Genomic DNA, 27,855 nt, shown 5'->3' with positions numbered 1-27,855 from the left:
TGTTCTAAAACAATCTCAAAGAACTAACTAGTAGCAGGAGTCATTCAAGAAGAGGAAACATTTCTAAGAAATTCCTTAACCAGCAATTAAGGAGCTAACAGTAATGATTTCTCAATATAAAGAGTCTTAGCCATAATTATTTCTCATAAGCCAAATAGGCCTAGCACAGGGACAGCAGTTCAGAATACTCCAAAACAGGGTCTGAAAAAGGTTTAACTGCTTAGAATCATCTCTAACTCCCCTCCATGGATCTCAGTAAGTTCTTTCCTACTAAACAGTATTTATATGTTACGCAATTAGATAATATATGGCAGTGGATCTTAATTCCATTTAGTCCTTTCCTCAGGTCAGTTAAGATTCTGGGCAAAAGAAGCCCAAGATTGAAAGAAATCAGGAAACCTAGCAAGAGGATCATTCTTAACCCAAGAAAGATGTTTCAGTGTCCTACATATGACGGTCACACAAAAGAAGTACCCACATCCTTCCTCTGTTGGAGTCACATTTTTCTTACTAAGCCTCCACCCTGATGTCTCACAAGTTTCCCTATTGCTGGGAATCCCCAGTTTTTCTGGTCCTCAGTTACCTCTATTGTCATTCATCTTCTCCCTAGCTCTGACTGCATTTCTGGTACAATGACCTCCCATATAATACTCCTCATCCTATTTTTCAACCTTGGACCGCCTATTTGAGTAAGCTGAAAGAACGTGTTCTGCAAATAAGGAAACTCTTTCTTCAAAGACTCTATGAATGTCTCCATGACTCAGTTTCTAACTATTAGTATTTTTAAGGATCTTACACAGAGAGGAACAGATTAGCCCAGCTTCATTTTACAGTTAGGAGAGTCATGAAAAGCCAAATGAGTAACAAAGCTCCTAGCTATGCAGGTCAAAGGTGTTATTGGTATAAGAAGGATGACCCATGGACAGGTTCCCTTTACTGAGGAAATAAAAGAACTGTCCATTGCCAAAGGGAGGAGGAAAAAAACACCAAGTACACTGGTAAAAATGTGAAGTAATGTGACACATAATAGTTATGCAGAAACACACTCCACTGATAGAGATCTTGAGAGAAAATTGCATTATTACATCAGGAAGGAGGAGGTCAACATATATCACCAGCCTCAGTCTCCTGGCCAGTTTCACAAAGGAGACACCAGACATACTCCAAGAGTTGGATCGATTCCAGCCTGCAGTGCAGAGTAAGTGGTCTTCTCCATTTGACTTTCATTTCAGATTATCCATTACTTGGACCTCTACAGTCCAGTAGAGTTGTGAGAAACCTGATGTACACTGCCTAAGACAGTCTTGGGTCTGGGTATTCTTTGGATTTGGGAATGTTTAGGTGTTTGGAAAATAATAGCCAAGGTAAAAATATGGGAGAAGAGGGGACTATAGATCTAGAAGAAAAAAAATCATATCTTTGGGGCTGGCACTGTGGCACAGCAGGTTAAAGCCCTAGCCTGCAATGCTGGCATCCCATACAGGCGCCGGTTTGAGTCCCAGCTGCTCCAATTCCGATCCAGCTCTTTGTTATGGCCTGGGGAAGCAGTAGAAGATGGCCCAAGTCCTTGGGACGCTGCAACCATGTGGGAGACCTGGAAGAAGCTCTTGGCTCCTGGCTTCGGTTTCAGCTCAACTTTAGCCATTGCAGTCATTTGGGGAGTGAGCCAGCGGAATGGAAGATCTCTCTCTCTCTCTGGCTCAACTTCTCTCTATAACTCTTTCAAATAAATAAAATAATTCTTTAAAAAAATAACCATACCTTTAGCATTTTGTTGATAGTACTATCCATATAATTACAATCCAGTTATCAAAAACTGAAATTTACATTTGTATGAAATCTACATACAACCTTTTATTTTAGAAAACTAGGAAAAGATCAAATGGTAACTGAATTCTGGATGATTTTACACTGATATGTCATATTTGATGACCAGAAGTTTATCGTAGGAAGCATTCTGACTCAAGTTATGCATTAAAAGATGCATTGTAAAAGGGTAGCATGAAAGACAGCTTAGCCCTTAAGATGCGAATTGAAATGCAAACACAGCCTGCATTAGGCATTGCTAACACATGCGTCCCATAACTGAACATCTAAACGGGCCCCTTGACAAGGAGAAGGAAGGTTCTAACCCCAGTGCTAGGGCACTAAACCTGAACTCTTGAATTGGGTCCACTGGAATTGAGGGACATGCCAGACACATGGCAAAGATTCCCTTTGGCAAATTTTTATGACAAATCAGCCTAAATATTTGAATCAAGAATCTATGTGGGAAGCTTTTGAAACAGGACTTCATTAGATTCTTGAGTAAAAAAAAAAAACCTTATTATTGTTATATTGTTGTTATATTATTGTTATATTGTTGGCTCTTTCCCTTCATTACTCCATGACCTGAGGCTCTCTCCACCTCTCAGTGACAATATTCTGCTCTAACCTGCCCACAAGAAGGGTCCAGTGTTGATTTGTGGCTTTCTTCCTTTTTTTTTTTTTTTTTTTAAGATTTATTTATTTGAAAGAGTTACACAGAAGAGAGAAGTAGAGACAGAGACAGAGAGAGGTCTTCCATCCACTGGTTCACGCTCCAATTGGCTGAAATGGCCAGAGTTGCGCTGACCCAAAGCCAAGAGCCAGGAGGTTTTTCCCGGTCTCCCACGTAGGTGCAGAGGCCCAAAGACTTGGGCCATCTTCTACTGTTTTTCCAGGCCATAGCAGAGAGCTGGATCGGAAGAACAGCAGCCGGGACATGCACCGGCACCCATATGGGATGCTGGCACTGCGGGCAGTGGCTTTACCCGCTATGCCACAGCACCAGCTCCAATTTGTGGCTTTCTTTATGTGGATTGAAATCAGTGTTTTGCTTCTCTTAGGGGTTTCATGTTAAAGCCTTACTTTGACTTGGGGAGTATTAAAAGGGAAGAAGTATGTTTGGCACATTTGGGGCTCCATATTTACGAGTGTATTTCATTCAGTCTTGGTTTTTTATTCCCTTGGAGCAAAAAGATCCCCCATTTAATTAATTTATTTTTAAGATTTATTTATGTATTTGAAAGAGTTACAGGAAGAGAAAGGATGAGACAGAGTAAAGATCTTCCATCTGCTTGTTCACTCTCCGGTTGATCCCAACAGCCAGTACTGGACCAGGCTGAAGTCAAGAGCTTCATGCGTATCTCCCAAATGTATGACAGGGGCCCAAACACTTGGGCCATCTTCTGCTGCTTTTCCCAGACCATCAGCATACAGCTGGATGGGAACTGGTGCAGCCAGTACATGAATCAGTGCCTATAGGGGATGCTGGCATTGCAAGGGGCAGCTTTGCCTGCTAGGTTAAATGCCAGCCCCTCCTCCATTTAATTTAAAAGGTGATAGTAGGGTCTCAACTTTACTTAGATGGATGTGTTTGTTCATATGCTCACTTCAGCTGAGTCATCATGAGCTGTATTTTTCTTTTTTAAAGATTTAGTTATTTGACAGACTGACAGAGAGGAGCAATAAAGGGGAAGGGGCGGGGGGAGAAAGAGAGAATTAATTTTCCATCCATTAGTTCACTCTCCAAATGGCCAGAGCTGGGTCAGGCCAAAGTCAGGAGACTGGAACTGCATCCAAGTCTCCTACATGTAGCAGGAGCCCAAGCACTTGGGCCATCTTCCACTGCTTTCCCAGGCACATTTGCAGGGTGCTGAATCAGAAGTGGAGCATCTGGGACTCACACTCTGGTACTCCAATATAGAATGCCAATGTTGCAAGCAGTGGCTTAACCTGCTGAACCACAACACCAACACCTGCATTTTTCAAAGGAACACAGAGCCCGAGAAATCTAAGGAACACAGAAATAAACCAGCATACAGTGAAACTGGAAAATAAAAAACAACAACAACAAAAAACCCCAGTGGAGTAGTGTTCTTACCTATCTGTATGACTAAAATTCGGAGGCAGGTTATCAGGTTCAAGGGTAGATATTAACCCCATCACTTGCCTTCATCACCTGTAGCCTCGATACTTTCTATTGAAGCCCCGGGAAATGCCAGGTCAACTGAGATGCTCTGAACAGAGCACCTTTGGGAGAGAAAGAGGCATCCTTTCCTATTCTCAGTGGTCACAGGTCCAGAGACCATGCCTATAAACTAGCTTTGCTATACCTTAAAACACAAATTAGTGCTGATAAGTAATTCTAAAACCTTGTTTCATTACATTGCTTTTGTCTCCTCGCTCATCAATCTCCTTTAAATATGGTAAAAAGAATCATCACAGACTGATTTCATGTACTTGCTCTCTTGGGAGGGCTGGGGTACTAACTAAACAAAGGTGCGTTACTAACTAAACAAAGGTGTGTTACGAGAATGAAGATCATGAAAAATAATCCTAATTCAAAAGTTAAGGTATTGCAACAATGCACTAAGCAGTTCACAAAATGTTTCTATGTTACATTAGTTCAGCTGCTGAATTTGCCCAAAGGTTCCTACTGGTAGAAAGGGAATGTTGAGTCATGTTTTTCATTCCTTCTATAAGTAGCTAAATTTAGTTTACTCTTAAAGATACTGTCAATTCCTTTGAAAACACATGACTTACAGCTTCTTGCCTTCCTTTATCCATGAAAGAGATTTAATCATCATTCAGTGTCACAAGCACTGACTCACAGAGTGAGGAGAGAGCCTAAGGAGCCTCCACACGTGTAGGCTCTCAGAGTTTGCACAGGCACCTTGACCTCAGGAAGATCTTGGTCAGAGTGGCACAACTCTTCCTTCCCCTGCGCACAGCAGCAAGGTTGCAGTCAGCTGAGCAAGTCCACCAGCAGTGTTTGCATCTCAACTCAACTTTAAAAAGGTAACGGATGAGAGAGTTTTGACATTTATTTCTTCCTTTTCTTCACTCTTCCATAAAGAATCAAGTTGTCTTTCAAGCTGTGGTCAACTGTTGCTATTCTTATTATTTTTTAATGTAATATGTTGGAAGGCAGTGATATGCTCTGAGTTCATCTCACCACAGAAATGAGATCCATGTGGCTTGGGATCTTAGCTTAGACTCCTCCGGGTCTGTCTCTGACTGTCCTTTAGCACCCAGGAGTCACAATTAATTCATATCTTGTTCTTTTTCCCTCTGGGTCTATTTGATACCATCTATGAGTCTTACGATTACTTGGAAACTGGAGAGGGAAGGGCTCCAAAAAGCACAGAAATTTTAATGAGTTTCTTACTAGAGCAACAGATTTATAACTGCAAGTCTGATCTGCCTGCCTACCTGCTTTACCAACGTTATCAACTGTTGATTTACAACAGGTGTGTGCATATGCACATGTACACACACATATACACCAAAGTGAGTGAGAAAATGCCTTGTAGGTCATAAGGAAGCAGGGTTATTCCTGGTATTGTACATCTGATGCCTGGATTCTGGGATGACAGCATAAAACCTGCTTCAGGCATTTGCTGTTCATTTTATGGCGCAGTGCTTTGCTGTTTCAGATGGTGGTGTGACCTTCTTTCTCTATGACTTGACTTTTAGCAGGAGGGGAGAAAAGCTGAAATAAGACATATTCAGTTTAGGGTTGGACAAAGGACTCTGAAATGTCTTGCTACGCCATTAGCCCAAGGATAGGGATTGTGCATTCTCCTAATATCCCTCGGCACACATTTGGCTAGATTCTGCATACAATGAGAGCTGATGATACATCATCTTTGTGCTGTATTTTCTGAGATTTGAAAAGGGTGCCAAATTTGTACAACAAATATCAATGTTAACTGCAAGGGGGAAAAAAATCCCTACCTCAAACATTTAAAGGGAGGGGGCTGTTTTTTTTTTTTGTTTTTTGTTTTTTGTTTTTTGTTTTTTGGTTTTTTTTGACAGGCAGAGTGGACAGTGAGAGAGAGAGAGAAAGGTCTTCCTTTGCCGTTGGTTCACCCTCCAATGGATGCCGCGGCCGGCGCGCTGTGGCCGGCGCATCGCGCTGATCCGATGGCAGGAGCCAGGTGCTTCTCCTGGTCTCCCATGGGGTGCAGGGCCCAAGCACTTGGGCATCCTCCACCGCACTCCCTGGCCACAGCAGAGAGCTGGCCTGGAAGAGGAACAACCGGGACAGAATCCGGCGCCCCGACGGGACTAGAACCCGGTGTGCCGGCGCCGCAGGAGGCGGATTAGCCTAGTGAGCCGCGGCGCCGGCCTGGGGGGGGGGGGGGGGGGGGCTGGTTTTTAAATGCTTATAATGAACAGAACCTTCTTAAGGGACCGTATCTAAAAATCCTGACCTTTTCCTCTGGCTCAGGATAACTATGGGTGAACAAAATACACCAAAGGTTTAGACACACTTTCTGTGTCCATATAGACAGACTCTACTTCTAAGCCTTCTCTGAAGCTGCAATACACAATATACTCACGTAATCTCTTCCAGTTGGCACTTTTTTACTAGTAACCATAGCTAAAGTAACCGTGGCTATAACAATAATTCTTAACTTACCAAAATTGACAGAAAGTGTGTTAGCAAAATAATGAACCTGGGAGGGAATGGAGATAATTCAGAATTATGAATGTTAAGGTGAATTCTAGAGTTTTGAGGGGAAGCCAAAGAAAATCAAAGATGCCTTTTTCCTTTGAACTAAACGTGCCAAATGTTAAGTGCAGTGGGTCTCCCCAGGGGAAGAGTGGGCTGGAACTCCTGTGCTAGAAGGGAGAGCCGCTCTGTCCCTGGGAGGCTTCTGTGAGTCTCCAATGGAAAGTCACACACACTTCTCCACGCCCTTCGTACTTTGCTGTCTCACCACCCCAAAGCTCACTCTGAGTACCAAGGGCTGACCCTACCCTCTTCCCTGAAGGAATACAGGGCATCAAGATACTAAGGCTACCCAGCACCTCCAATATCTATGATTTGTGATGAAAACATTCCAAACCATCTCTTGTGGATATTTTGAATTCTATGATATAATTTAAATGTAAACAGGGGCAGGCCTTTCACCTGGCAGTTACAACCCTCAGGGAAAAATGTGAAACTTAACTCATCCCATTGAGTGATAAATACCATCTCTATTATATCAGCACCACAGTTATTATCATAATCATTGTTATTTTAAATCAGGCCTCAAAAGAACATTTGCTGCCAAATGCAAACATATTTCACGTAGAGACTATTTGCTCTAATTTTTAATTGTGTTCAGATGTCCAGGTAACCAGCTCGAACATTTTTTCCACAGAAACATAATTCTGTAGTCCTATTAATCAATTAATCCTATCATTAGACTCTAATGTTTATTTTTCTTAAAGAAAAATGCAGTAGAAATCTCTGAAAGACCATGAGATTTTTTTTACCTCAATGGAGAGGTTTGCATAGAAAGGAATTCTGTATAAGTTATGCCAAGTTTACAATATTTAAATATGCAAAATATAAATATACATGTTTGTCTGCTGTCAATAAGAAAGCTTGTGTAAGCAAACCCCTAAAAGAAAGTACTTCAGAAGCCTGTGGCTATATGTGCTCTGTTTAATGTACTCTGTTAGACAACTTAGCTGTTGATGAAACTTAAGCCATAAAGATGCAAACTGAAAGTAAATAAAAATCATACGAACTCCTGTCAGTGAGACTGACTTGTTCCAGAAAACCTCACTTAAGGTTACATGGAAATAAAATTAAGTGATATAGCAGGAATTATTGAGAAAGAACTCTATATTTCTTTTAAAAAGAATACCTGACTGACATTGAGACACTCTTTTCTGTTCTTGTTTTCTAAATGGTGTCTCTTATTTTTAAGGAGTAAAGGAGGATGAATAAAGAAGTGAAATGGAAAGTTCTTATGTTTAAGTTTTTATGAGGAAAAGAAATCCAGGAAGAGAAGAGTTAAGAGAAGTGGCAAGCAGAAGTGAACAAGGACCTGAGTGCAATGTTTTCCTCTTGCCCCAGACAGGCAGTTACTATTTAAGACAAAGAAGGATGAATGAAAACATGACTTCTCCGTTTTTGGTTCCTTTGATAGAAAGTTTTGGATAAGGTGTTTTCAGTCCTCCTATTGACTGATAATATGTTTCTGTGTTTGCTATTCTTCCTCTTTTCACAGTTTAGGAGTTCAGAGATCAAAGTTTTCATTCTAGCCACTCTCCTTTTGTTTGAAACCTACCATATACTAAATTTTAAAACATTTACTTGAAAGGCAAAGAGACAGAGAGGCAAAGACAGAGCTTCTATCTTCTGGTGTACTCCCCAAATGCCTACAAATAGTTGGGGCTGGACCAAACCAAAGCCAGAAACCCAAAACTCAATTTGGATCTCCTACTTGGGTGACAGGGACCAAACACTCGAACTATCACCTGCTGCCTTAGAGTGTGCATTAGCAGGAAGCTAGAAGCAGAGCATCCTAAATGGAATCTTAATTGCTGCACAACCTCTCCTCATAATGTTTCAACTTTAAATGGAGTAAATGTTACATGAATACTTCTCAAATATTCATCAAGTTATCAAAAAGAAGAAGTGTGAATATTCTATTATCATAGTTACTGTTATCCTTTTGCTCAGATGATTCAGAGGTCTTGAACACTAATGCAATTATCACCAGATCCCTGGAGCTAAGGTGGAGACTTCTTCCCATCCTCCCTTTCCCCCTTCCTGCTACAGCATTTACTAAGTATCAACTTAAACCCCAATATCACATGAGGCACAGATGACATAGAGTTTGCAGAACCCAGACTACCAGAGGTGAGTGGGAATATTGATGACAGTGGCAGAACCAGATGGCCCGGTTGTCAGTGCCAGAGTCACTGCCACAATATATCTTAAACTGATTAATCTGCATTTCTGAATTTGTTTCCTTTTCTATAAAACAAAGATTATTATAAAGTTTAAATAAGACAATTTTCACAGGCCCTAGAAGATGGCCTAGCACATAGTAAGCATTCGGTAACCACTTGACTTGGTCAACCAGGAATCCTAAGGACTGTGGATTATATAGCATATTCTGAATTCTGTAGGATCAGTTGGTCACTCACTTGAAGGGCACCCAAAAGGATCCTGTAACAACTCCAACTGAAAACAGCCAGAATTCAGGCCTTGGAATGCCATGAGTGCTAATTTGGTAATTTCTAAAATCAGAAATGCTGTCACACATAAATTGGGTTTTGCTCAATGCCCCTTATCCTTCAGATAGGAAAAAAAGATATCTTTTAAAAATCATTGAAACTAATGCTTGCAGCAGAACATGAGTAATTTTTAGAGGTAATAAAATTTCTTATTAAGGCCATAAAAAGAATAAAGTCTCATCAATGAGAAGAACAAATGAATGTGCTTCCAGAAAAGTAATTTTAAACCTTCAAGGCAAGGGAGCTCTAGGCCAGGTGGTTCTCAATTGGTGGTGACTTTGTCCCCCAAGGGACAATTTGTTTCTCAAAACTCGAGGAGGGGTGCTACTGGCATCTAGTGCATAGAGGCCACAGTTGCTGCTAAAGACACTATAACAGACCTTATACAAAGAATTATGTGGCCCAGAACAGTGCAAGTTCTGAGGTTGAGAACTCATGCTTTCATCTGAGCAACACATAGATCAGAGCCCACACAAAGTGCCAGTGATTGATCCTGACCTAGACAAAAAGACTCTCCTGTGTAGCAGGTGTGAAGTCACTTTATGTCACCAGGTTACTCTTCAGGGTAAATGCTGTATCTCTCTTTTACAGAGAAATGGACAATCAGAAAAAAATAATTTCTCAAGAGCTCTCTGATGGTAGGGAAACTGGAATTGAATCTCCACTTGTCTGCTTGTGAGTTCTGGGTTCCCAACCACTGTCTATCACCTTGAGCCATCAGATGTGTGCCCCCCACCCCACATGCAGTTTTCTGTAAGGTAAATTAGAAGATGTAGCAATGAGCAAACAACTCAAGTAACTACAGTCAATGCCCTGTATCTGAATTGTTGGGACCAGGGAGCAAGTGACCATAGCTGGCAGTGTGGTTGAGGCAGGCTTGCTGGATGCTGTTATTCATTTACTTCTCAGTGGCCAATGAACTAATTGGCCATTAACTGGCTTCTGTGTACAGATCATGGTCCCAATGGCTCTGATTGGGAATAACTCCTCAGATGCGATATTCTGGCTAAAAACTACTAAAGGTCAAAGATACGTGTTGGTCTGTGGCTGACTTAGTCCAATGACCTAGAGGAATGTGAACCCTTTGGACCATAACAGCTGGGGTTAGGACAGGCTTTGCAAAACTAGAGGTCAGGGTTGGCAGTGCAGAGGATTCAGACAATAGGTTGGGACACCACCATTTGAAACTCTGAAATAACCTTCAGTTCAGAAATGAACCTATTAAGGACAATATGTTTTAATGAGTCCATCTTTCACAACAAAAAATTAGTCACTAAAAATACTACTGTGATTTTCTATTAATTGTTTTTTTAAATTTTTATTTACTAAATATAAATTTCCAAAGTACAGTTTATAGATTACAATTGCTTCCCCCCCATAACTTCCCTCCCACTTGCACCCCTCCCATCTCCTGCTCCCTCTCCCACTCCATTCACATCAAGATTCATTTTCAATTATCTTTATATACAGAAGATCGATTTAGTATATATTAAGTAAGATTTCAACAGTTTGCACCCACACAGAAACACAAAGTGTAAATACTGTTTCAGTACTAGTTATAGCATTACTTCACATTGCACAACACATTAAGGACAGATCCCACATGAGGAGTAAGTATACAGTGACTCCTGTTGTTGACTTAACAATTTGACACTCTTGTTTATGGTGTCAGTAATCTCCCTAGGCTCTAGTCATGAGTTGCCAAGGCTATGGAAGCCTTTTGAGTTCGCCGACTTCAATCTTATTCCGACAGGGTCATAGCCAAAGTGGAAGTTCTCTCCTCCCTTCAGAGAAAGGTACCTCCTTCTTTGATGGCCCCGTTCTTTCCACTGGGATCTCACTCACAGAGATCTTTCATTTAGGTCTTCTCCCCACCCCCACCCCCATGCCCCCGAGAGTGTCTTGTCTTTCCATGCCTAAAATACTCTCATGGGCTCTTCAGCCAGATCCAAATGCCTTAAGGGCTGATTCTGAGGCCAGAGTGCTATTTAGGACATCTGCCAATCTATGAGTCTGCTGTGTATCCCGCTTCCCATGTTGGATCGTTCTCTCCCTTTTGATTTTATCAGTTAGTATTAGCAGACACTAGTCTTGTTTGTGTGATCCCTTTGACTCTTAGACCTATCAGTGTGATCAATTGTGAACTGAAATTGATCACTTGGACTAGTGAGATGGCATTGGTACATGCCACCTTGATGGGATTGTATTGGAATCCCCTGGCACATTTCTAACTCCACCATTTGGGGCAAGTCCGATTGAGCATATCCCAAATTGTACATCTCCTCCCTCTCTTATTCCCACTCTTCTATTTAACAGGGATCACTTTTCAGTTAAATTTAAACACCTAAGAATAATTGTGTGTTAATTACAAAGTTCAACCAATAGTACTAGAACAAAAAAAAAATACTAAAAGGGATAAAGTATTACATTGTACATCAACAGTCAGGACAAGGGCTGATCAAGTCACTGTTTCTCATAGTGTCCATTTCACTTCAACAGGTTTCCCCTTTGGTGCTCAGTTGTTGCCAATCAGGGAGAACATATGATATTTGTCCCTTTGGGACTGGCTTAATTCACTCAGCATGTGTTCCAGATTCCTCCATTTTGTTGCAAATGACTGGATTTCATTGTTTTTGACTGCTGTATAGTATTCTATAGAGTACATGTCCCAAAATTTGTTTATCCAGTCTACTGTTGATGGGCATTTGGGTTGGTTCCAGGTCTTAGCTATTGTGAATTGAGCTACAATAAACATTAATGTGCAGACAGCTTTTTTGTTTGCCAATTTAATTTCCTTTGTGTAAATTCCAAGGAGTGGGATGGCTGGGTTGTATCGTAGGGTTATATTCAGGTTTCTGAGGAATCTCCAGACTGACGATTTTCTATTACTTGTACAATAGGGGTGTGCTAAATTTCAGCTACAGTTTAGAAAAATAAAGATGGAATTTTTGCCCCCTCCAGGTGGATTCTGAATTCTAGCCACAGACCTTCCCTAGGTTCTGTGGAGCCTCTTTGCTTTCATAGATACCCAAATCATCCACCTACCCACTTTGGGTTTATAACTAACATTATACAGAGGAACAGAACCTATCTTCCTTGTGGCTTTCTCCCCCTGACCCCTATTTGCTTTCCCTCCCTCTGGGAACTTGTGCCAACCGTTGTATTAGAACAGAAAGGCCGCTAAAGTCAAGATCAATGTGTTGTTGGGGCACTGAGAACAGGGATGCCAGTAACCAGTATCTCTCTTGCTGCTCCTCACTGTGGAAGGGCATAGCATTCCAGGCCCCAAAGGTCTTGGCACATCAGCTTGTTTCCTTGAGGTCTTTCATCTTCTAAAAATCAAGGTAAGTAATATGCCCTTTCTAACTCAAAAGGCTATTGAGATGATCAGATGAGACCTGTATGTAATAGTGCAGTATAGAGTGCTGTACTAAGATAAGCCATTATTTTACTATTATTCCTCTTATGCTTATCCCTGGCAAACCTGACAACATCAATAATTTCCTGCCTCTGCTCCAGGGGCCACTGAGTCTTACTAATATTTGTCTTCTTGAAGTAATTTTGTTGAAGGTTTCAATTACAGATTCAGCTATGGAATCCACTTGGACAATACACTGGATGCTTTGTTATTCAGTAATTTTTAACCTAGGCCAGACCTGAGCAAAAAACACTTCACATTAATATTTTCCCACTGACTTCATTTTCATTAATTGGCAATTATTTTACCTTTTTTTTTCTTTAGCTGTAGATCTTTTGGAGAGAAAAAGATGAAAGCAGAGCTCAAAAATTCCTTGAATAGTGAAGAAGATATATTACATTACATTCAAATAGTCTGTTCTTTATGTAGCTATAAAGTGTGTGTGTTTAAAATTCTATTCCTGTTTATATTCCTTACTAGAGAAAAATCTTTACATATGTTACAGAAAAAAAGCTGGAAGGAAATGTGCCAAAATACTCAGCCAGATGTGATAAAGCACTATTGATTTTTTTCTGCATTCGTTGTTTGCCTTAAGCATAAGCAGAAATAAACGAACAATTTCTAAAAATGGTTCAAAGTAAAAACAAAAAATAGCTGGACATACAAACCTAGTTCAAACTTTATAAAATTGCTTGGCCTCACAGCTCCTTCTTGAACACAATGTCCACAAACAGCTATGATTCCAGAAGCATCCACAGAGTCTGAATCTCAACTTGGGATCTATGAATTGTCCTTTGTGAGGCCCCTCTTGGTTCTAAGGGTGGATCTGAGGGCAAAAACATTGTACGGACCTGAGAGGAAATTTTCCAGGTCCTGGGGAAAGGAGATAAAATTCCCCTCCCCCAAGTGATGTTTTCTTTGGCCACTCTTTGTTCCCCAGACTAACAGAAGCAGATAAAGCTGTGTGGTCCTTCAAGGGGAGGGAGGGGAGCAGATGAGCTCCTTCCTTAGGTTGTCCCTTGACTATGAGTTAGAAGAGTACGGCCTGCAAGGGCTCAGACCCAAGGCAGGGGTAAATGACAAATTCCTGTCACTTCCTCCTTCTGGAGGGATTGCTTTTCTCCAGCCTCCCACTTTCATACTCTGCATAGAGTTGCAAGGGCCTGAAAGTTGGATTGAAGGTCCTTTTTATTTAAAGAAAACAGAAACCAAGGTGGGAATACATTCTTAGTGGTAGCACCCAAATGGCTCTCCTTTTTCTGAAGGCCTGAAAATAAATAGGAGTTTGACAGAACAAAGAAACTTAAATTATACTTTCTAATAGATTTTAGAGTTATCCTGCTCTTGAATTTCATGAAGTAACAAAAGTAAAATTTTACTGTGAGAGTCTGCCTTTCACATGGATGAATTCACCTGTTAGGTTAATATCATCATACCACACAACTCCAGTTCCCTCCATCAACCCAGTGGCTTGTGTCAGTTTTACCATGTCTCCTCCTCCTTTCTTCTATTTAATTTCTTGGATACACACACACACACACATATATAGCTTTTACAGCACTTTAGAAGAGTGGTTTATCATTTAAATGACCATATTCCCAAACAATCAGGTAAGAGCTATTTGTAACTTTTGAACCATTCAAATGGATTGTCTCAATTTTATCAATCTTGGGTTGTAATACCTGATAGTTATTTTTTTTTTAAAAAAGACCTATTTATTTCTTTGAAAGAGTTACACAGAGAGAGAAGGAAAGGCAGAGAGAGAGAGAGAGAGAGAGAGAGAGAGAGAGAGAGAGGTCTTCCATCCTCTGGTTCACTCCCCAGTTGGCCACAACGGCTGAAGCTGCACTGATCTGAAGCCAGGAGCCAGGAGCCAGGAGCTTCTTCTGGGTCTCCCACACAGGTGCAGGGGCCCAAGGACCTGGGCCATCTTCTATTGCTTTCCCAGGCCATAGCAGAGAGCCGGATGGAAAGTGGAGCAGCCAGGACTTGAACCGGTATCCACATGGGATGCTGGCACTGCAGGCAGCAGCTTTACCTACTATGCCACAGCGCCATCCCCAACCTGATAGTTCTAATTGGAATTTTCTTTCTAATTTTGAACACTTAAGACACCATTTTCTTTTCATTGTAGGAGATAGGAGTAGCACTGTCACACACAGGGGAAAAATGCTCATTTGGGTGTTAGCTCTCCTGCTCCTCTGTGGCTTTCTGTGGAATTACAAAGGAAAACTAAAGATTGCAGACATCACCAATAAGTATATTTTCATCACCGGGTGTGATTCGGGCTTTGGAAATTTGGCAGCCAGAACGTTTGATGAAAAAGGATTTCATGTAATTGCTGCCTGTCTGACTGAATCAGGATCAACAGCTTTAAAGGCAAAAACCTCAGAGAGACTTCACACCGTGATTCTGGATATAACTGATGCAGAGAGCGTCAAAAGGACTGCCCAGTGGGTGAAGAACCAAGTTGGGGAAAAAGGTAAGCAACCTGGAGTAGGGGATGGGGTGTAGGGAGCGAGGAAGGGGGAAGAAACTAAGGCAAAATAAAATGTGTTCAGTGTTTAAATGCCTTTCAAAAAAATGTCTCTTGGGCCTGTGTTGAGGCATAATGGGCGATGCTGCTGCCTGCAATGCCAGCATCCCATATGGGAAGAGGTTTGTGTCCCAGCTGCTCCATTTCTGATCCAGCTCCTTACTAATGCTCCTGGGAAAACGGCAGAGCATGGCCCCAGTGTTTGGGCCCCTGAACACATGAGGGAGACCAGGAAAAAGTTCCTGGCTTTGGCCTGGTCCAGTCCTGGCTATTGTGGCCATTTAGGAAGTAAGATCTCTCTCTCTTTCTTACTCTCTCTGTAACTCTTTCAAATAACTAAATAATTAAAAAAAAAAAAAGAAGAAGAAGAGAAAAATGTCTCTTAAATATCAGCTGTGTACCTCACTAATCTTAAGATAGCTTCTGGGTAATTCCAAGTCACAAGCAGCCTGTGCACATGCCACCCAGTCCCAGCTATGCCCAGTCTTATGCCCCAGTGGGCACATTTGGAACTGAGTTGAAGGTCTTCTTCTGTGAAGGACTATTATTGCCACATACACAGAAAAGGAACTTGCAGCTAAACTATAGAAGAATATGAGAGTAATTACAAACCAACATCTGGAAACCTGGGACTCGTTTTTCACTACACACAGCTCCAGAGTCACACATTTTCAATGGGCAAGGTGAAAAATGACCTGAGAATTTGCATCTAAGCGTCTTAGAAGTCATGGTAGAGAAGTGAGCCCCTTGCCCCTCATTTTTAATAGACTCTGCTACCTCAGATGGCTGAATTTTTTAACTAGAAGATTTTTAGTGGATTTGAATGAAGGTTCTCATGGCTAAAAATATTGGGGTCCACAAAAGAAAAAACAAATGTATACTATTTTTCTCTATTGTATCTTCATTTTTGAAGATTTTTGAGATTCTGAGGTTCAAATGCAATGGTTTTTTAAAAAAATGTTTATTTATTTGAAATGCAGAGTGACAGAGACAGGGAAAGACAGAGAGAAAGAGGTTCCATCTGATGGTTCACTCCCCAAATGGCTGTGATGGACAGGGCTTGGCCATGCCAAAAATAGGAGGAGCCATAAACTCAATCTGGGTCTTCCCCATGAGTGGCTGGGGCTCAAGTACTTCGACCATCTTCTGCTGCTTTCCCAGATGCATTAGTGGGGAGCTGGATCAGAAACATAGCAGCTGGGACTCAAACTGGCACTCCAACATGGGAAGCAGGTGTTGAAAGCAACAACATAACCCATAATGCTGGTCCACAGATAAAAAGCAATGTTTTGATAAGGCTCCAGATGATTGTGTGTTATTTCAAACACCTTTTACAATATTAGTTTCCCATGATAAAATAAACCAAGTGAATTATTGAATTTTTTTCTAACAAAAAATAAATGGGAAGTAGATTGATATCATTCTTTGTCCATATACATTTAGTAAATACTCTCTGATCCTGCCATCTAGCACAGGAGGGGAAACTAGACCAACTTAACGTACATTTAAGATGAAAAAGCAGAATTCTTACTTGGAGAGTATTAGTATTTGACATTCAGAACTGGAACAGAATAGAATAACAGTAAGAATAAACTCCAGTAACAGACCTTTAGCTATTTCAGCTTAGCTTCCCACTCTCTGTGGTTACTTCTCCAAACTGCAAAGTGTTTCAAAGCAATAATATATCTTCAAGGAAGAAAATGCACCACTATGAAAAGCAGGGGGTATATTTACATTGGTGATGCCCAGATAAGTGCTGCTGTCTACTATACTTCCTTTCCTTCCTATGTGTTCCAGGTCTTTGGGGTCTGATCAATAATGCTGGTGTCCTTGGGATGCTGGCTCCCAGTGACTGGCTGACAGTGGAGGACTACAGAGAACCTTTTGAAGTGAACCTGTTTGGGCTCATCAATGTGACATTAAATATGCTTCCCTTGGTCAAAAAAGCTCATGGGAGGATTGTCAATGTCTCCAGCGTTGGGGGTCGGATTTCAATTTCTGGTGGGGGCTATAGTCCCTCCAAATATGCAGTGGAAGCCTTCAACGACAGCTTAAGGTACAGTAAATTAATTGGTTTAGTAAGAAATAATGGTTACTAACACTCATTGAATGCTTAATATGTACAAAATATTTAGTACTTCAAATTATTCCCAACTTATAGATAGCATTGAAAAATAAGAGAATAGGTAACTTGCCCAATTTCACCCACCTGGTAAGTGGTAGAACTGAGATTTGAACCCAAATATATCTAATTCTTTAACTCTTTGCACTATTGTATGATGCTGATAGTGATGTTGACTTTAATATTTAATAGGTCAGTTTGTCAAACTGATAAAGGGAATGAACCAGGGAATCATAAATCTGGGTAGATCTCACTACTGACATTACTGTATAGATGTTCCATGCATTTGCGCCACGTTTCATAGCTGTTTTCAAGGCGAGAATGGAAAAGAATATCTCACTTGGAACCAGGATTTATCCCCATCAGTTCAAAGCTCTTGAATTACAAGTTTGGTCAAGGTTCTAGCAGGAAGTGGTGGCACATTTTAAAATTGGGTAAAGAGAATAGAATTTACATAAAGCACTGCTTCCAAACATAGGAAGTGTACAGGGAGACACCCCCAAGTACAGTGTTCTATCAGAGGACAAATGATAGCAGGGACATTTCTATTAATAAAACCAAAGAGACTAGAATACAGAGAAGTTTCTAGAACCTGGAAACACAGAGACTTTTACCTTCATTTGAGGGATGAAATAATCAGTGTTGATACCATAGGAAGAATAACCAGCCCCATCTCTTTCCTCTTTCTGTCTGACCAATGAATGTGCCCAGAGTATGGTTAACACAAGTCTGTCTCTAAGGATATGGTGGAAAGGGATTGGAGAAGCCAATGAAAGATATTTAGCTGCATGATGCTGTGCAAGGCAAGAGAAAAGACAAAAGTAGATACAGTATTTCTTTCAATTAATCTATTTATTTATTAATCTTGTATTTGTTGAAACCCTATATAAGAGTTCATGTCCTAGACCATACATTTAGGATTTGCTTTCTTAGAAAAGGTTAAACTCCACTGATATTAATAAAGATAGGACAATTCCATTTTGCCAAGCAGCAGGTTGCCAAATCTGGTTCTCCTGGGAAATAAACACAATAATATTGGAACAATGTTTCTAAAATCAATGTGCATTTGAAGTGGGTGGGTAGTCAAGTCTTCCCAAACACTCCCCTGGCACCACTACTTCCAGGATTCAAGAATGAGGTAGAGCAAGTGAGTAAACTACAGTTAAGTTGGAAAAATAAGGTTTTATATATTAGTGCAAGTAACATACTGTACAAAATCTTTTAAGGTTAAGCTAATTTTCATTTTTTATTATATATACACATACATATTTATAAAGGTCTATTTACTTATCTGAAAGGCAGAGTTACAGAGCAAGAGTCCATCCACTAGTTTACTTTCCCAAATAGCCACATCAGCCACAGCTGGGCCAGGCCAAAGCCAGGAGCTAGAAGCTTCATCTGGGTCTTCCATGTATATGCAGGGGCCCAAGCACTTGGGACATTTTCCAGTACTTTCCCAGGTACATTAGCAGGGAGCTGGATTGGAAGTGGAGTATCTGGGACTTGAATCGGTTATCACAGGGGATGCTGGTGCTGCAGGCAGCAATTTGACCTGCTGGGCCACAGTGCCAGCCCCAGTAAAGTATATTTTAAACCATAGAATAGTTATTTTGCTAGAAAGCAGTATCTCTTAAGTTAAATCAGATTCTAATTTCACCAGTGGAGTTTCTAAAATATCTGACAGTGGGCCGGTGCTGCGGCTCAACAGGCTAATCCTCCGCCTTGCGGCGCCGGCACACCGGGTTCTAGTCCCGGTCGGGGCGCCAGACTCTGTCCCAGTTGCCCCTCTTCCAGGCCAGCTCTCTGCTGTGGCCAGGAAGTGCAGTGGAGGATGGCCCAAGTGCTTGGGCCCTGCACCCCATGGGAGACCAGGAGAAGCACCTGGCTCCTGCCATCGGATCAGCGCGCCGGCCGCGGTGGCCACTGGAGGGTGAACCAACAGCAAAAAGGAAGACCTTTCTCTCTGTTTCTCTCTCTCACTGTCCACTCTGCCTGTCAAAAAAAAATATATATCTGACAGTGAATACTTCCATAAAAGTAGTAATTACATACTTATATATCCCTGGTGGAAGCAGAAATTTAATTTAGAAAATGATTATCCAGATGCTTGTTTGCAATACAGGAGTATACTTTAAAGAAAGGGGTACCATGATTCCTGTAAAAGCTGATGCCTAATAAATAAGTAGGCTTTTGGTTTTCTGCAGCATCATGGTGGAAAAGCTTGCTCAGGAGCACAGGAGGCAGGTTAATCTCATTAAGGCTGATCACACTAGGTCCTTCGGCATAGCCTCATTCCTGCTGCAGTCTGAACATTCCTAGAATGGAGCTGAGCTTGCCCATCTCGGCCATTCATCCATTTAACCATATGGAACTTTGAGTACTGAGAAGAAATTTGTCTCTAACCTGAATACTCATCAATTCAGTGATGAGAAGATGGCTTAGGAATACAGGACTGAGCCCACTCCGATCTCTTCCTTGTTCTGCCACTAACCAGCTCTCACTTTACCACCCTGAATTTGAGTTTTCTGAACTTCAAAATGTGAGGATAGAGCAGGACTCTCACTGGCAATGCACCCAATTCTGTGATCCCATGAAAAGATTCAGGAGAAGAAAGTCACCCAAATAGCAAATGATCTGCACATAAGCCTAGATTAAACATCTTCCATGGGTTCTCTTCACAGGCGGGACATGAAAGCTTTTGGTGTGCATGTCTCATGCATCGAACCAGGAATGTTCAAAACCCAATTGTCAGAATCATCCAAGATAACTGAAAGACAACTCGCCATTTGGAAGCAGCTCTCTCCAGACATCAAACAACAGTATGGAGAAAGTTACATTGAAAAACGTGAGTTTCTGGGTAGATGCAGTATCCTCTGAAATTCATTATCCTAAGTAGAATTGAAGGCAATGCAATGTAAATAAAAACACAAAGTTCCCAGGATAATATACCAATAAGATCTTAAAGATGGATCAGGCATCTCAAATGATTCTAGTATCATTTCTTGCTTCTCTGCATGTTATCACCATTTACTAAGTGCCAAGTTCTGTGTGAAGCATCATATAAATTACATCATTTAGTCCTCAAAAGAACAGTTGAAGTAGTGAGCAGAGGCTTGAGAAGGTGAAATGTCCCATCCAAGGTTATAGGACTCCTCCTTGTCACGCCAGGACATGAGTCTTGGCAGGCTGACTCCAGAATTGGTCTCCACACACACCCCCTCTGTGTTAATCATCAAACACACACTCAATATTGTTCAAGGATTTACAGAGGTTACAAAATATAGAGAAGGCTCAGGTTTTGATCCTTATTAGCTCACAATCTAGTTGACAACAAAAAGTACCTAGATGAGACCATGAAATAATGAAACTACAGTATGCAAGAAAACTGATGCTGGGGCCAGCACTGTAGTATAGTAGGTAAAGCTTCCACCTGTGGTGCCGGCATTCCATTGGGTGCTGGTTCAAGTCCTAGATGCTCCATTTCTGATCCAGTTCCCTGCTGATAGCCTGAAAAAGCACCAGAAGATGGCCCAAGTACTTGGGCTGCTACATCCACGTGGGAGACTTAGAAGAGGCTCCTGGCTCCTGACTTTGGATCAACCCAGCTCTGGCTGTTGTGGCCATTTGGGGAGTGAACCAGGAGATGAAAGATATCTTTCTCTATCTAACACTCCCTTTCAAATAAACAAATACGTCTTTAAAAAGAAAACAAAACCACTCCTTCATAAAGGTAGTACAACAGCCTTGAAATGGTGCTAGAGAGTATGGTTCATAATTGTCCAAGGAATTGAAAACAAGAAAAAAAAATTGCTGGTTAATAGGACAGGTCAGGTTTGAACAAGGCCTAAAGGACATGAAGGAATTATTTGGGTGGAAATTTTCTTTTTTTTTTTTTTTTTAAGATTATTTATTTGAGAGGTAGAGTTACAGACAGAGAAGAGGGAGAGGCAGAGATAAAGGTTTTCCATCCACTGGTTCACTCCCCAAATGGCTGCAACAGCCAGAGCTGGCCAATCCAAAGCCAGGAGCTTCTTCTGGGTCTCCCATGTGGGTACAGGGGCCCAAGCACTTGGACCATCTTCCACTGCTTTCCCAGGCCATAAGCAGAGAGCTGTATTGGAAGAATAGCAGCTGGGAGATGACCAGTGCCCAGATGGGATGCTGGCACCAAAGGCGGAGGCTTAGCCTACTATACCACAGCACTGGCCCCTGGTGGAAATTTTCTGGAGCAGAAATATGGAAGGGTAAATGGAAGGAGAGGTAGAATAAATCAAAGTGCTGAGTCAGGAATGCAGGAATAACAATAAAGATTAGATAGTGAAGACTGACATATGGTAGACATTTAGTAGGCTCTTATCGCTATTCTAAGTGCTTTAGTGGACTCTTTCATTTAAAATCCCCCAAATAGGGGCAGGCTTTTAGCACAGTGGTTAAGACATCACTTGGGACATCCACATCCCAGGTCAGATTGTCTGGATTCATGTTCTGGCTCTGCTATTTCAGCTTCCTGCTAATGCACACCCTTGGAAGCAGAATGTAATGGCTAAAGTAGGTGGGTCCCTGTCACCCACATGAGAGACGTGGTTTGAGTCTGTGGCTCCCAGTCTTGACCTGGTCCAGCCCTAGCTGTTGTGAACATTTTGGAAGTGGGTGTACTCTCTGTTTCTGTGTTTCTCTCTGTCTCTGTTTCTCTGCCTTTCAAACAAAGAAAAAAAAATGGGAAAAGTTCCCTGAATAAATTATATTAAGTACAGACTATCGTCACCTTCATTTTTTAGAAGTAGATCCATAAAGAAGTAATTTGCTCAAAATTACACTGATAGTAAGTGAAAGAGCTAGATTTGCACACAGCAAGTCTGACTGCCATTTATTCTTGGCCGTTGGCCACTATGCTATAAACGGGGCATTAAAGACTTTGGTCAAACCGCCTCTATCAGGACTCGTATTCCATCTCAAACTGCCTGACCCTGCTTATGTTTACTCGGTATTTCTCAATACTCACTGAACTCCTGCTTTGAGTTGAACAGTGTGCCACCTCAAAGTATATTACTCCATCCCTCTAAATTGTGAACCTGCTTCTTTGTCAATGGACATGCTAAGATAGACTAAGGTAAGGTTTAAGGTTTGGAGTTCTCAAGGTAGAGCCAAGAGACAGGTCAGGCCCACCTGGAAAGGTTTTGTAAATGGCTGTTGTCCCAGCCATCACCACTCATCACACGTGTACACACACACGGACACACAAACACAGATGTACACTCATTATGCATGTATATCTACTAAAATGTCTGGTTTGACAAACCTCCTGTAATAACATGTCACACTGTTGGTTTAGACTACTGTTGTTAAATAGTCTCTTTCTGGCTTAGTGACTCTGAAGGTTTGATGTAGGTTCAGGCTAAGACTGAACTCAACTCTTCAGACTTAATACTTTAGGGGGAAAAATCTCTTATTTAGAAAAGCTTTCTTTTGTGATATTGACATTGATATTTTTTCAATGTTATGAATGTATTACACCAACTTCTCTCTCAAATTATTTTTTACCTAGTCCTTGGTTCAGGTTTTGTGTTTCAGAAATAGCAGAAGGCACTGAGCCCAGTGTTATACTGATTGCTCTTTTTAAAACTATACTTTCAAAATTTTGTTTGACACATAGAATTGGTGCATGTTTAATGGGGCATAGCATGATATTTCAATACATGTATGCAACGTATAATAATCCGATCAGGGTAATTGACATATCTATCACTTCCGCCATTTATCATTTCTTTGTGCTGGGAACATTCAACACCCTCTCTAGTAGTTATTTTGAAATGTATAATTAACTGCTAAACATAGTTACCCTATGGTGCTATAGAATATTAGAAATTACTCTTCCTACACTGGTTGTTCTTACTATGGTTTTTCAAATCAGGACTGGCAGATTAGCCAGATTCACAAAGTAGACCATAAGTTTAAGGTCACCTGTTTTCATTTCCCAGGCTGTGGTAATAGAAGTTAAAACAGCCACTAAGACTTACTAAATTCTTTAAACAATTTGTGCTAAGTGGGGGCCCGAGTTTGAAAGGAAAACCTAAAATTACAGATTTTCCCTTTGAAAAGACATAACTCAGGTATATTTTAACAGCATCTGAGGATCTACTTTGAATTTTTCTTAAGATTTATTTATTTATTTAAAAAAGCAGAGTAACAAGAGTGAGATGGAGATCTTCCAGCCACTAATTCTCTCCCTCAAATGACCAAAACAGCCAGGCCTGTGACAGGCCAAAGCCATGAACCAGGAATTCCATCTGGGTCTCCCATGGGAGTACCAGGGGTCGAAGTACTTGGACCATCTCTCGTTGCCTTCCCAGGCACATTAGCAGAAAGTGTGATATGAAGCACAGTACCCAGGACTCAACCTGGCACTTCAACATGGGATGCCAGTGTCAGAAGCGGCAGCTTGGTCCACTGTGCCACAATGCTGAGCCCTACTTTGAATTTTTTGAGGAACTTCTGTACTATTTTCCATAAATGGCTATCCAAGTTTACATTCCTGCCAACAGTAAAAAAATTTCTCTATCTCCACACCTTCATCAGTACTTATTACCTTTTGCCTTTTTATAATAGTCATTGTAACAAAAATGAGGTCAAACTGCAGTTTTCATTTGTATTTTCTTGATTATGAGTGATACTGAGCAATTTGTTCATATGTGTGTTGGCAATTTTATGCCTTCCTATTTTTCAATCAAATTATTTTTTGCTATTGAGTTGAAATTCTTACATATTTTTTATATTAACCCTTCATCACATGTTTGAATTGCAAAGATTTTCTCCCATTCTTTATGTTATCTCCTCACTACTTTAACTGTTTCCTTTGCATTTTAGTTTTATGCAGTCCCATTTGCACATTTTTGCTTTTGTTGCCTGTGCTTTTGGGCTCATATCCAAAAAAATTATGTCTCAGACCAATGTCAAGAAGCTTATCTCCCTATGTTTTTTTTTCTAGTTGCATTATCAGACCTTATATTTAAGTCATTATTTCATTTCAAATTAATTTTCTATATGGCATGAGACAAGGGTACTATTTCATTCTTCTGTATGTAGATAAGCAGTTTCTCAACACCATTTTTTGGAGGATTGGGGCTCCAAACCACTACCAACCACTTGTAAAATACCCACCTCTCTAAAGATATCTTAACTCATGACTTAAACACTTCATTCATCTGAAAACAAATACATGGCTTCGTGAGTCAGTACATTTGGGGTTGGTTCTCTTTACTCAAGAATTTTTAGAGGAATGTAGTATGTGAGTGCATTCTCTCTTCTCCACATTTATTTTTATTTTTTTTATTTTTTGACAGGCAGAGTGGACAGTGAGAGAGAGACAAAGAGAAAGGTCTTCCTTTGCCATTCGTTCACCCTCCAATGGCCGCCGCGGCCGGCGTGCTGCGGCTGGTGCATCGCGCTGATCCGATGGCAGGAGCCAGGTGCTTCTCCTGGTCTCCAATGGGGTGCAGGGCCCAAGCACTTGGGCCATCCTCCACTGCACTCCCAGGCCATAGCAGAGAGCTGGCCTGGAAGAGGGGCAACCAGGACAGAATCTGGTGCCCCGACCGGGACTAGAACCTGGTGTGCCGGCGCCGCAAGGCGGAGGATTAGCCTATTGAGCCACAGCCGGCCTCATCTCCACATTTATGCACAGACAAGCACAAATGCATTTGCACACCCACATTTCCTACAAACCTAGTACCTGTACTTTCTAAAACAAATTAGGAATCAAACCTATAACTTCTTAGACTTAGAGACCTTATGCATTTGATAAAGCATGTTCCCCTTGTTGCTTTAAAGCAGTGATACTCCAAGTTTAATGTCCAGACCAGCAGGACCAGCTCTCCAGGAAACTTGTTAGAAATGCAAATATTTAGGCCCCTTCCCATACCTATCAGATCAGAAACTCTGGGAATGGAACCCAGAAATCTGGGTTTGAACATGGCTCTAGGAGATTCTGTTTCCCACCCAAGTCTGGGAGCCACTGGTCTAGAGAAAGTACTGCTAAGTCCTTTTCTACAAGACAGACAGAAATCCCTCATGGTGTACTTCAATTATAATGGCAAATTTAAAATAAATTCCCTCACATGCACGTTAGCCTCCCACTCTGCGTTTCCCCTCATTCCAAAGATTAAATGTGTTTCTGTCCCTTCTTGTAGGTATGGCCAAACTGAAGTTCACTTCAGCATTTAGGAATCTGGACCTCTCCTTGGTGATACAGTGCATGGAGCATGCTCTGACAAGTCTCTCCCCTAAGACTCACTATGCTGCTGGAAAAGATGCCAAGACTTTCTGGATCCCTCTGTCTTACATGCCAGCAGTTTTGCAAGACTTTTTATTGCTGAAACGGGATGCAAAGCTGGCTAATCCCAAGGCAGTGTGAATAAGTTGACCACAAGTGCCTGCCCCGGGCTATGAGACTGACTGATTGCAAGGACACATCTACTTTTAAATCATGTTACTGATCTAATCTAAACCTGATTCACTTAATCATGTTTCTTTTGATAAAAGAAGGGGTCCTGCCATCATTGGTGATGTCCAGCATCCCCTCTGAAGCTTTCTTTGAAAATGACAAGGATGCTGCATCACTTAGGCAAGTCCTCCCCAACACTGAGGGTTTGCCTGCTTGGTACAATGCAAGGACGATCTAAAGACCGCCCCCCCCCCCCAATCATTTGTATCACCACTTGCCCCAGTCTTACAGAGTATCTCCTAAACATTAAACTTTGTCTCATCAAAATATTAACAGACAAGTAGCATACTTTTGTAAATGGATTAAATGTATTCTATTATCTCACTGAGAATAAATCTCTCAAGAACTAGAACTCAGTCCTGGTAAGCCTTGATGGGCAGAAGAAAAGAAAAGAAAGGATGGTAAGTATGATGTGACATTGGTAGAAGCTGAGGGGCAGCAGAAAAACAGTAGGTAAGACTGCAAGTGTAAGGGAAGAATAAAAACAGGAAAAGAAGTAAGAGGATTTCAAAGAAAGGATTTAGATTTACATAGGTAGGGAGACTCCGAAAGACTTGAAGGCAAGTCTTCCTAAGGAGAGACTTATGGAGGATGAGTATCCTATTAAAGGTCACTGTGAACACTGATGCATATCATTTCCTGGTGTAAAAAGGGTAATATAGCCAATAATTCCAAAATAAAGAGAAGTTAGAGAATTCATACTTATTCTGGCAACTCTAATAACAACAAGACCTACATATCTGGAACAATTTATAGCTGAGATCATTGGAAATCCTACATTTTAGGTGTTTTGGAAGCCCCATGAAGATGTATAGCTAAACTATAAGGCTCTCTCCAGCCTACAGTTACAATGACATTAGATCTGTGTCTTGCTCATATTCATGGTTCTAAATTGGATTGATTCTGGACCCTATTCCATCCAAAAGAAACAGTTCCTTAAACAGGTCTTTCCCCAGATCCTAGCAGCCAATACCACTCACGTAGTTTTGTTCAATCTGTATGTGAGTAAGCCTGGAGTGGCAGGATTCAACACTTTTTTTTTTTTTAAATAATATGGTGTAAAAGAGCAAGACAAATTACCTATTGCACTTACACATGCTAAGCTTACTGTGAAGAAAATATCTGACAGCTGCTGCTTGAAGTCATGGTCTCTTAAAAGTATGAGTAATTCTGTTCACTTGCATTCATCTTTCTGGAAACATCTGTGTATGAAGGAATTCTTTTCCTTCAAGTTCGTAACATATTGACACAGGAAAAGTCAAACTGCCATTGGCATAAAACCACCATAAGGTTCATAATTTTAAGGGAACATATGTTCATCCTTTTTTTCATCCAAATGAAAAAATCAGAGCAAGAATGAGAGAAGAATTCTCAGCAAAGTTAGTTAAACTATTGGTACTACCTACAGGTGAAGTCATCTCCGTCTCTGTCCTAGCCACAGAGGCATTTCCCCTGTCACTCTCTGGTTTCTCCTGATTGCTGTTAGCCTATCCTTGGAGCTCAGGTTTACAACCATTGTTTGCTGGGGCCCCTCCTCATGCCGACTTTACAGATCAGGACCTCACTGTACTGCTTTGGAATTCATGATATGCTGCTCCCTGACTTTCCAGACCTCTCAGGGCTGCCAAGATTTTTAGAATCTAAATGAAACTCCCTTGCTGAACTTCCAACCCTTCCAGCCACATTCTTAGACTTATCTAAAGGCATTATTTCCTGTTTTCTCATGACCTGAGTTCTTCACTCATTCCTTCAAATAGCTACTACTATTATAAATGTATATCCACTTAATTAGAGGGCATCTGGCTACATAAAAGAAATGTTAATGGATATAAAAGGAGACATAGACTACAATACAATGGTAATTGGGTAATTTAATACCCTGCTTTCAGCAATGGGCAGATCAACCAGACAGATAATCAGCAAGGAAACAACAGAGTTAATTGACACTATAGACCAATTGGACCTAATAGATATCTACCAAACTTTTCATCCTACACTTGAAGAATACACATTGTCAGCAGTGAATGGAACTTTCTCAAGGATAGGCCACATGCTAGGCCATAAAACAAGTCTCAGCAAATTAAAAAAAAAAAACTGAAATCATACCACGCATCTTCTCTGACCACAATGGAATGAAGCTAGAAATCAACAACTCAAGAATCTTAGGAACATAAATATGCATGGACACTGAACAACATGTTCCTAAATGAACAATGGGTATAGCAAAA

At 41.0% G+C, this 27,855-nt stretch overlaps 1 protein-coding gene across 3 annotated transcripts; it reads left to right on the top strand.

Moving 5' to 3' along the window:
* The first annotated feature begins 1,040 nt into the window (after positions 1 to 1,040).
* On the top strand, positions 1,041 to 25,913 carry DHRS9 (dehydrogenase/reductase 9). 3 transcript variants are annotated; one of them, XM_017342909.3, is made up of 6 exons: positions 1,067 to 1,198; positions 4,596 to 4,821; positions 14,604 to 14,951; positions 16,803 to 17,061; positions 19,809 to 19,972; positions 25,314 to 25,913. In XM_017342909.3, the coding sequence occupies exons 3-6, from the start codon at positions 14,639 to 14,641 to the stop codon at positions 25,535 to 25,537; spliced, it is 960 nt and encodes a 319-aa protein (XP_017198398.1). In that variant the 5' UTR covers positions 1,067 to 1,198; positions 4,596 to 4,821; positions 14,604 to 14,638; the 3' UTR covers positions 25,538 to 25,913. The 3 variants fall into 3 exon arrangements, with proteins under 3 accessions (XP_051704490.2, XP_017198398.1, XP_069927634.1); XM_051848530.2 differs by lacking the exon at positions 4,596 to 4,821 and having other exon boundaries at positions 1,041 to 1,198; XM_070071533.1 differs by lacking the exons at positions 1,067 to 1,198; positions 4,596 to 4,821 and adding an exon at positions 11,827 to 12,395.
* Positions 25,914 to 27,855: the final 1,942 nt, after the last annotated feature.

This window comes from Oryctolagus cuniculus, chromosome 3 (assembly GCF_964237555.1).
Source record: "Oryctolagus cuniculus chromosome 3, mOryCun1.1, whole genome shotgun sequence".
In the NCBI taxonomy this organism is placed as follows: Eukaryota; Metazoa; Chordata; class Mammalia; order Lagomorpha; family Leporidae; genus Oryctolagus; species Oryctolagus cuniculus.
The sequence above is the reverse complement of the archived record's forward strand: the minus strand, read 5'-3'. Positions and strand labels throughout refer to the sequence as shown.

Bases quoted from the DNA above. Each gene is read 5' to 3' on its own strand.
- DHRS9 (XM_051848530.2), top strand. From the start codon at position 14,639: ATGCTCATTTGGGTGTTAGCTCTCCTGCTCCTCTGTGGCTTTCTGTGG. The intron at 14,952-16,802 runs GTAAGCAACCTG...TATGTGTTCCAG, and splicing joins GAACCAAGTTGGGGAAAAAG to GTCTTTGGGGTCTGATCAAT. The intron at 17,062-19,808 runs GTACAGTAAATT...TTCTCTTCACAG, and splicing joins GCCTTCAACGACAGCTTAAG to GCGGGACATGAAAGCTTTTG.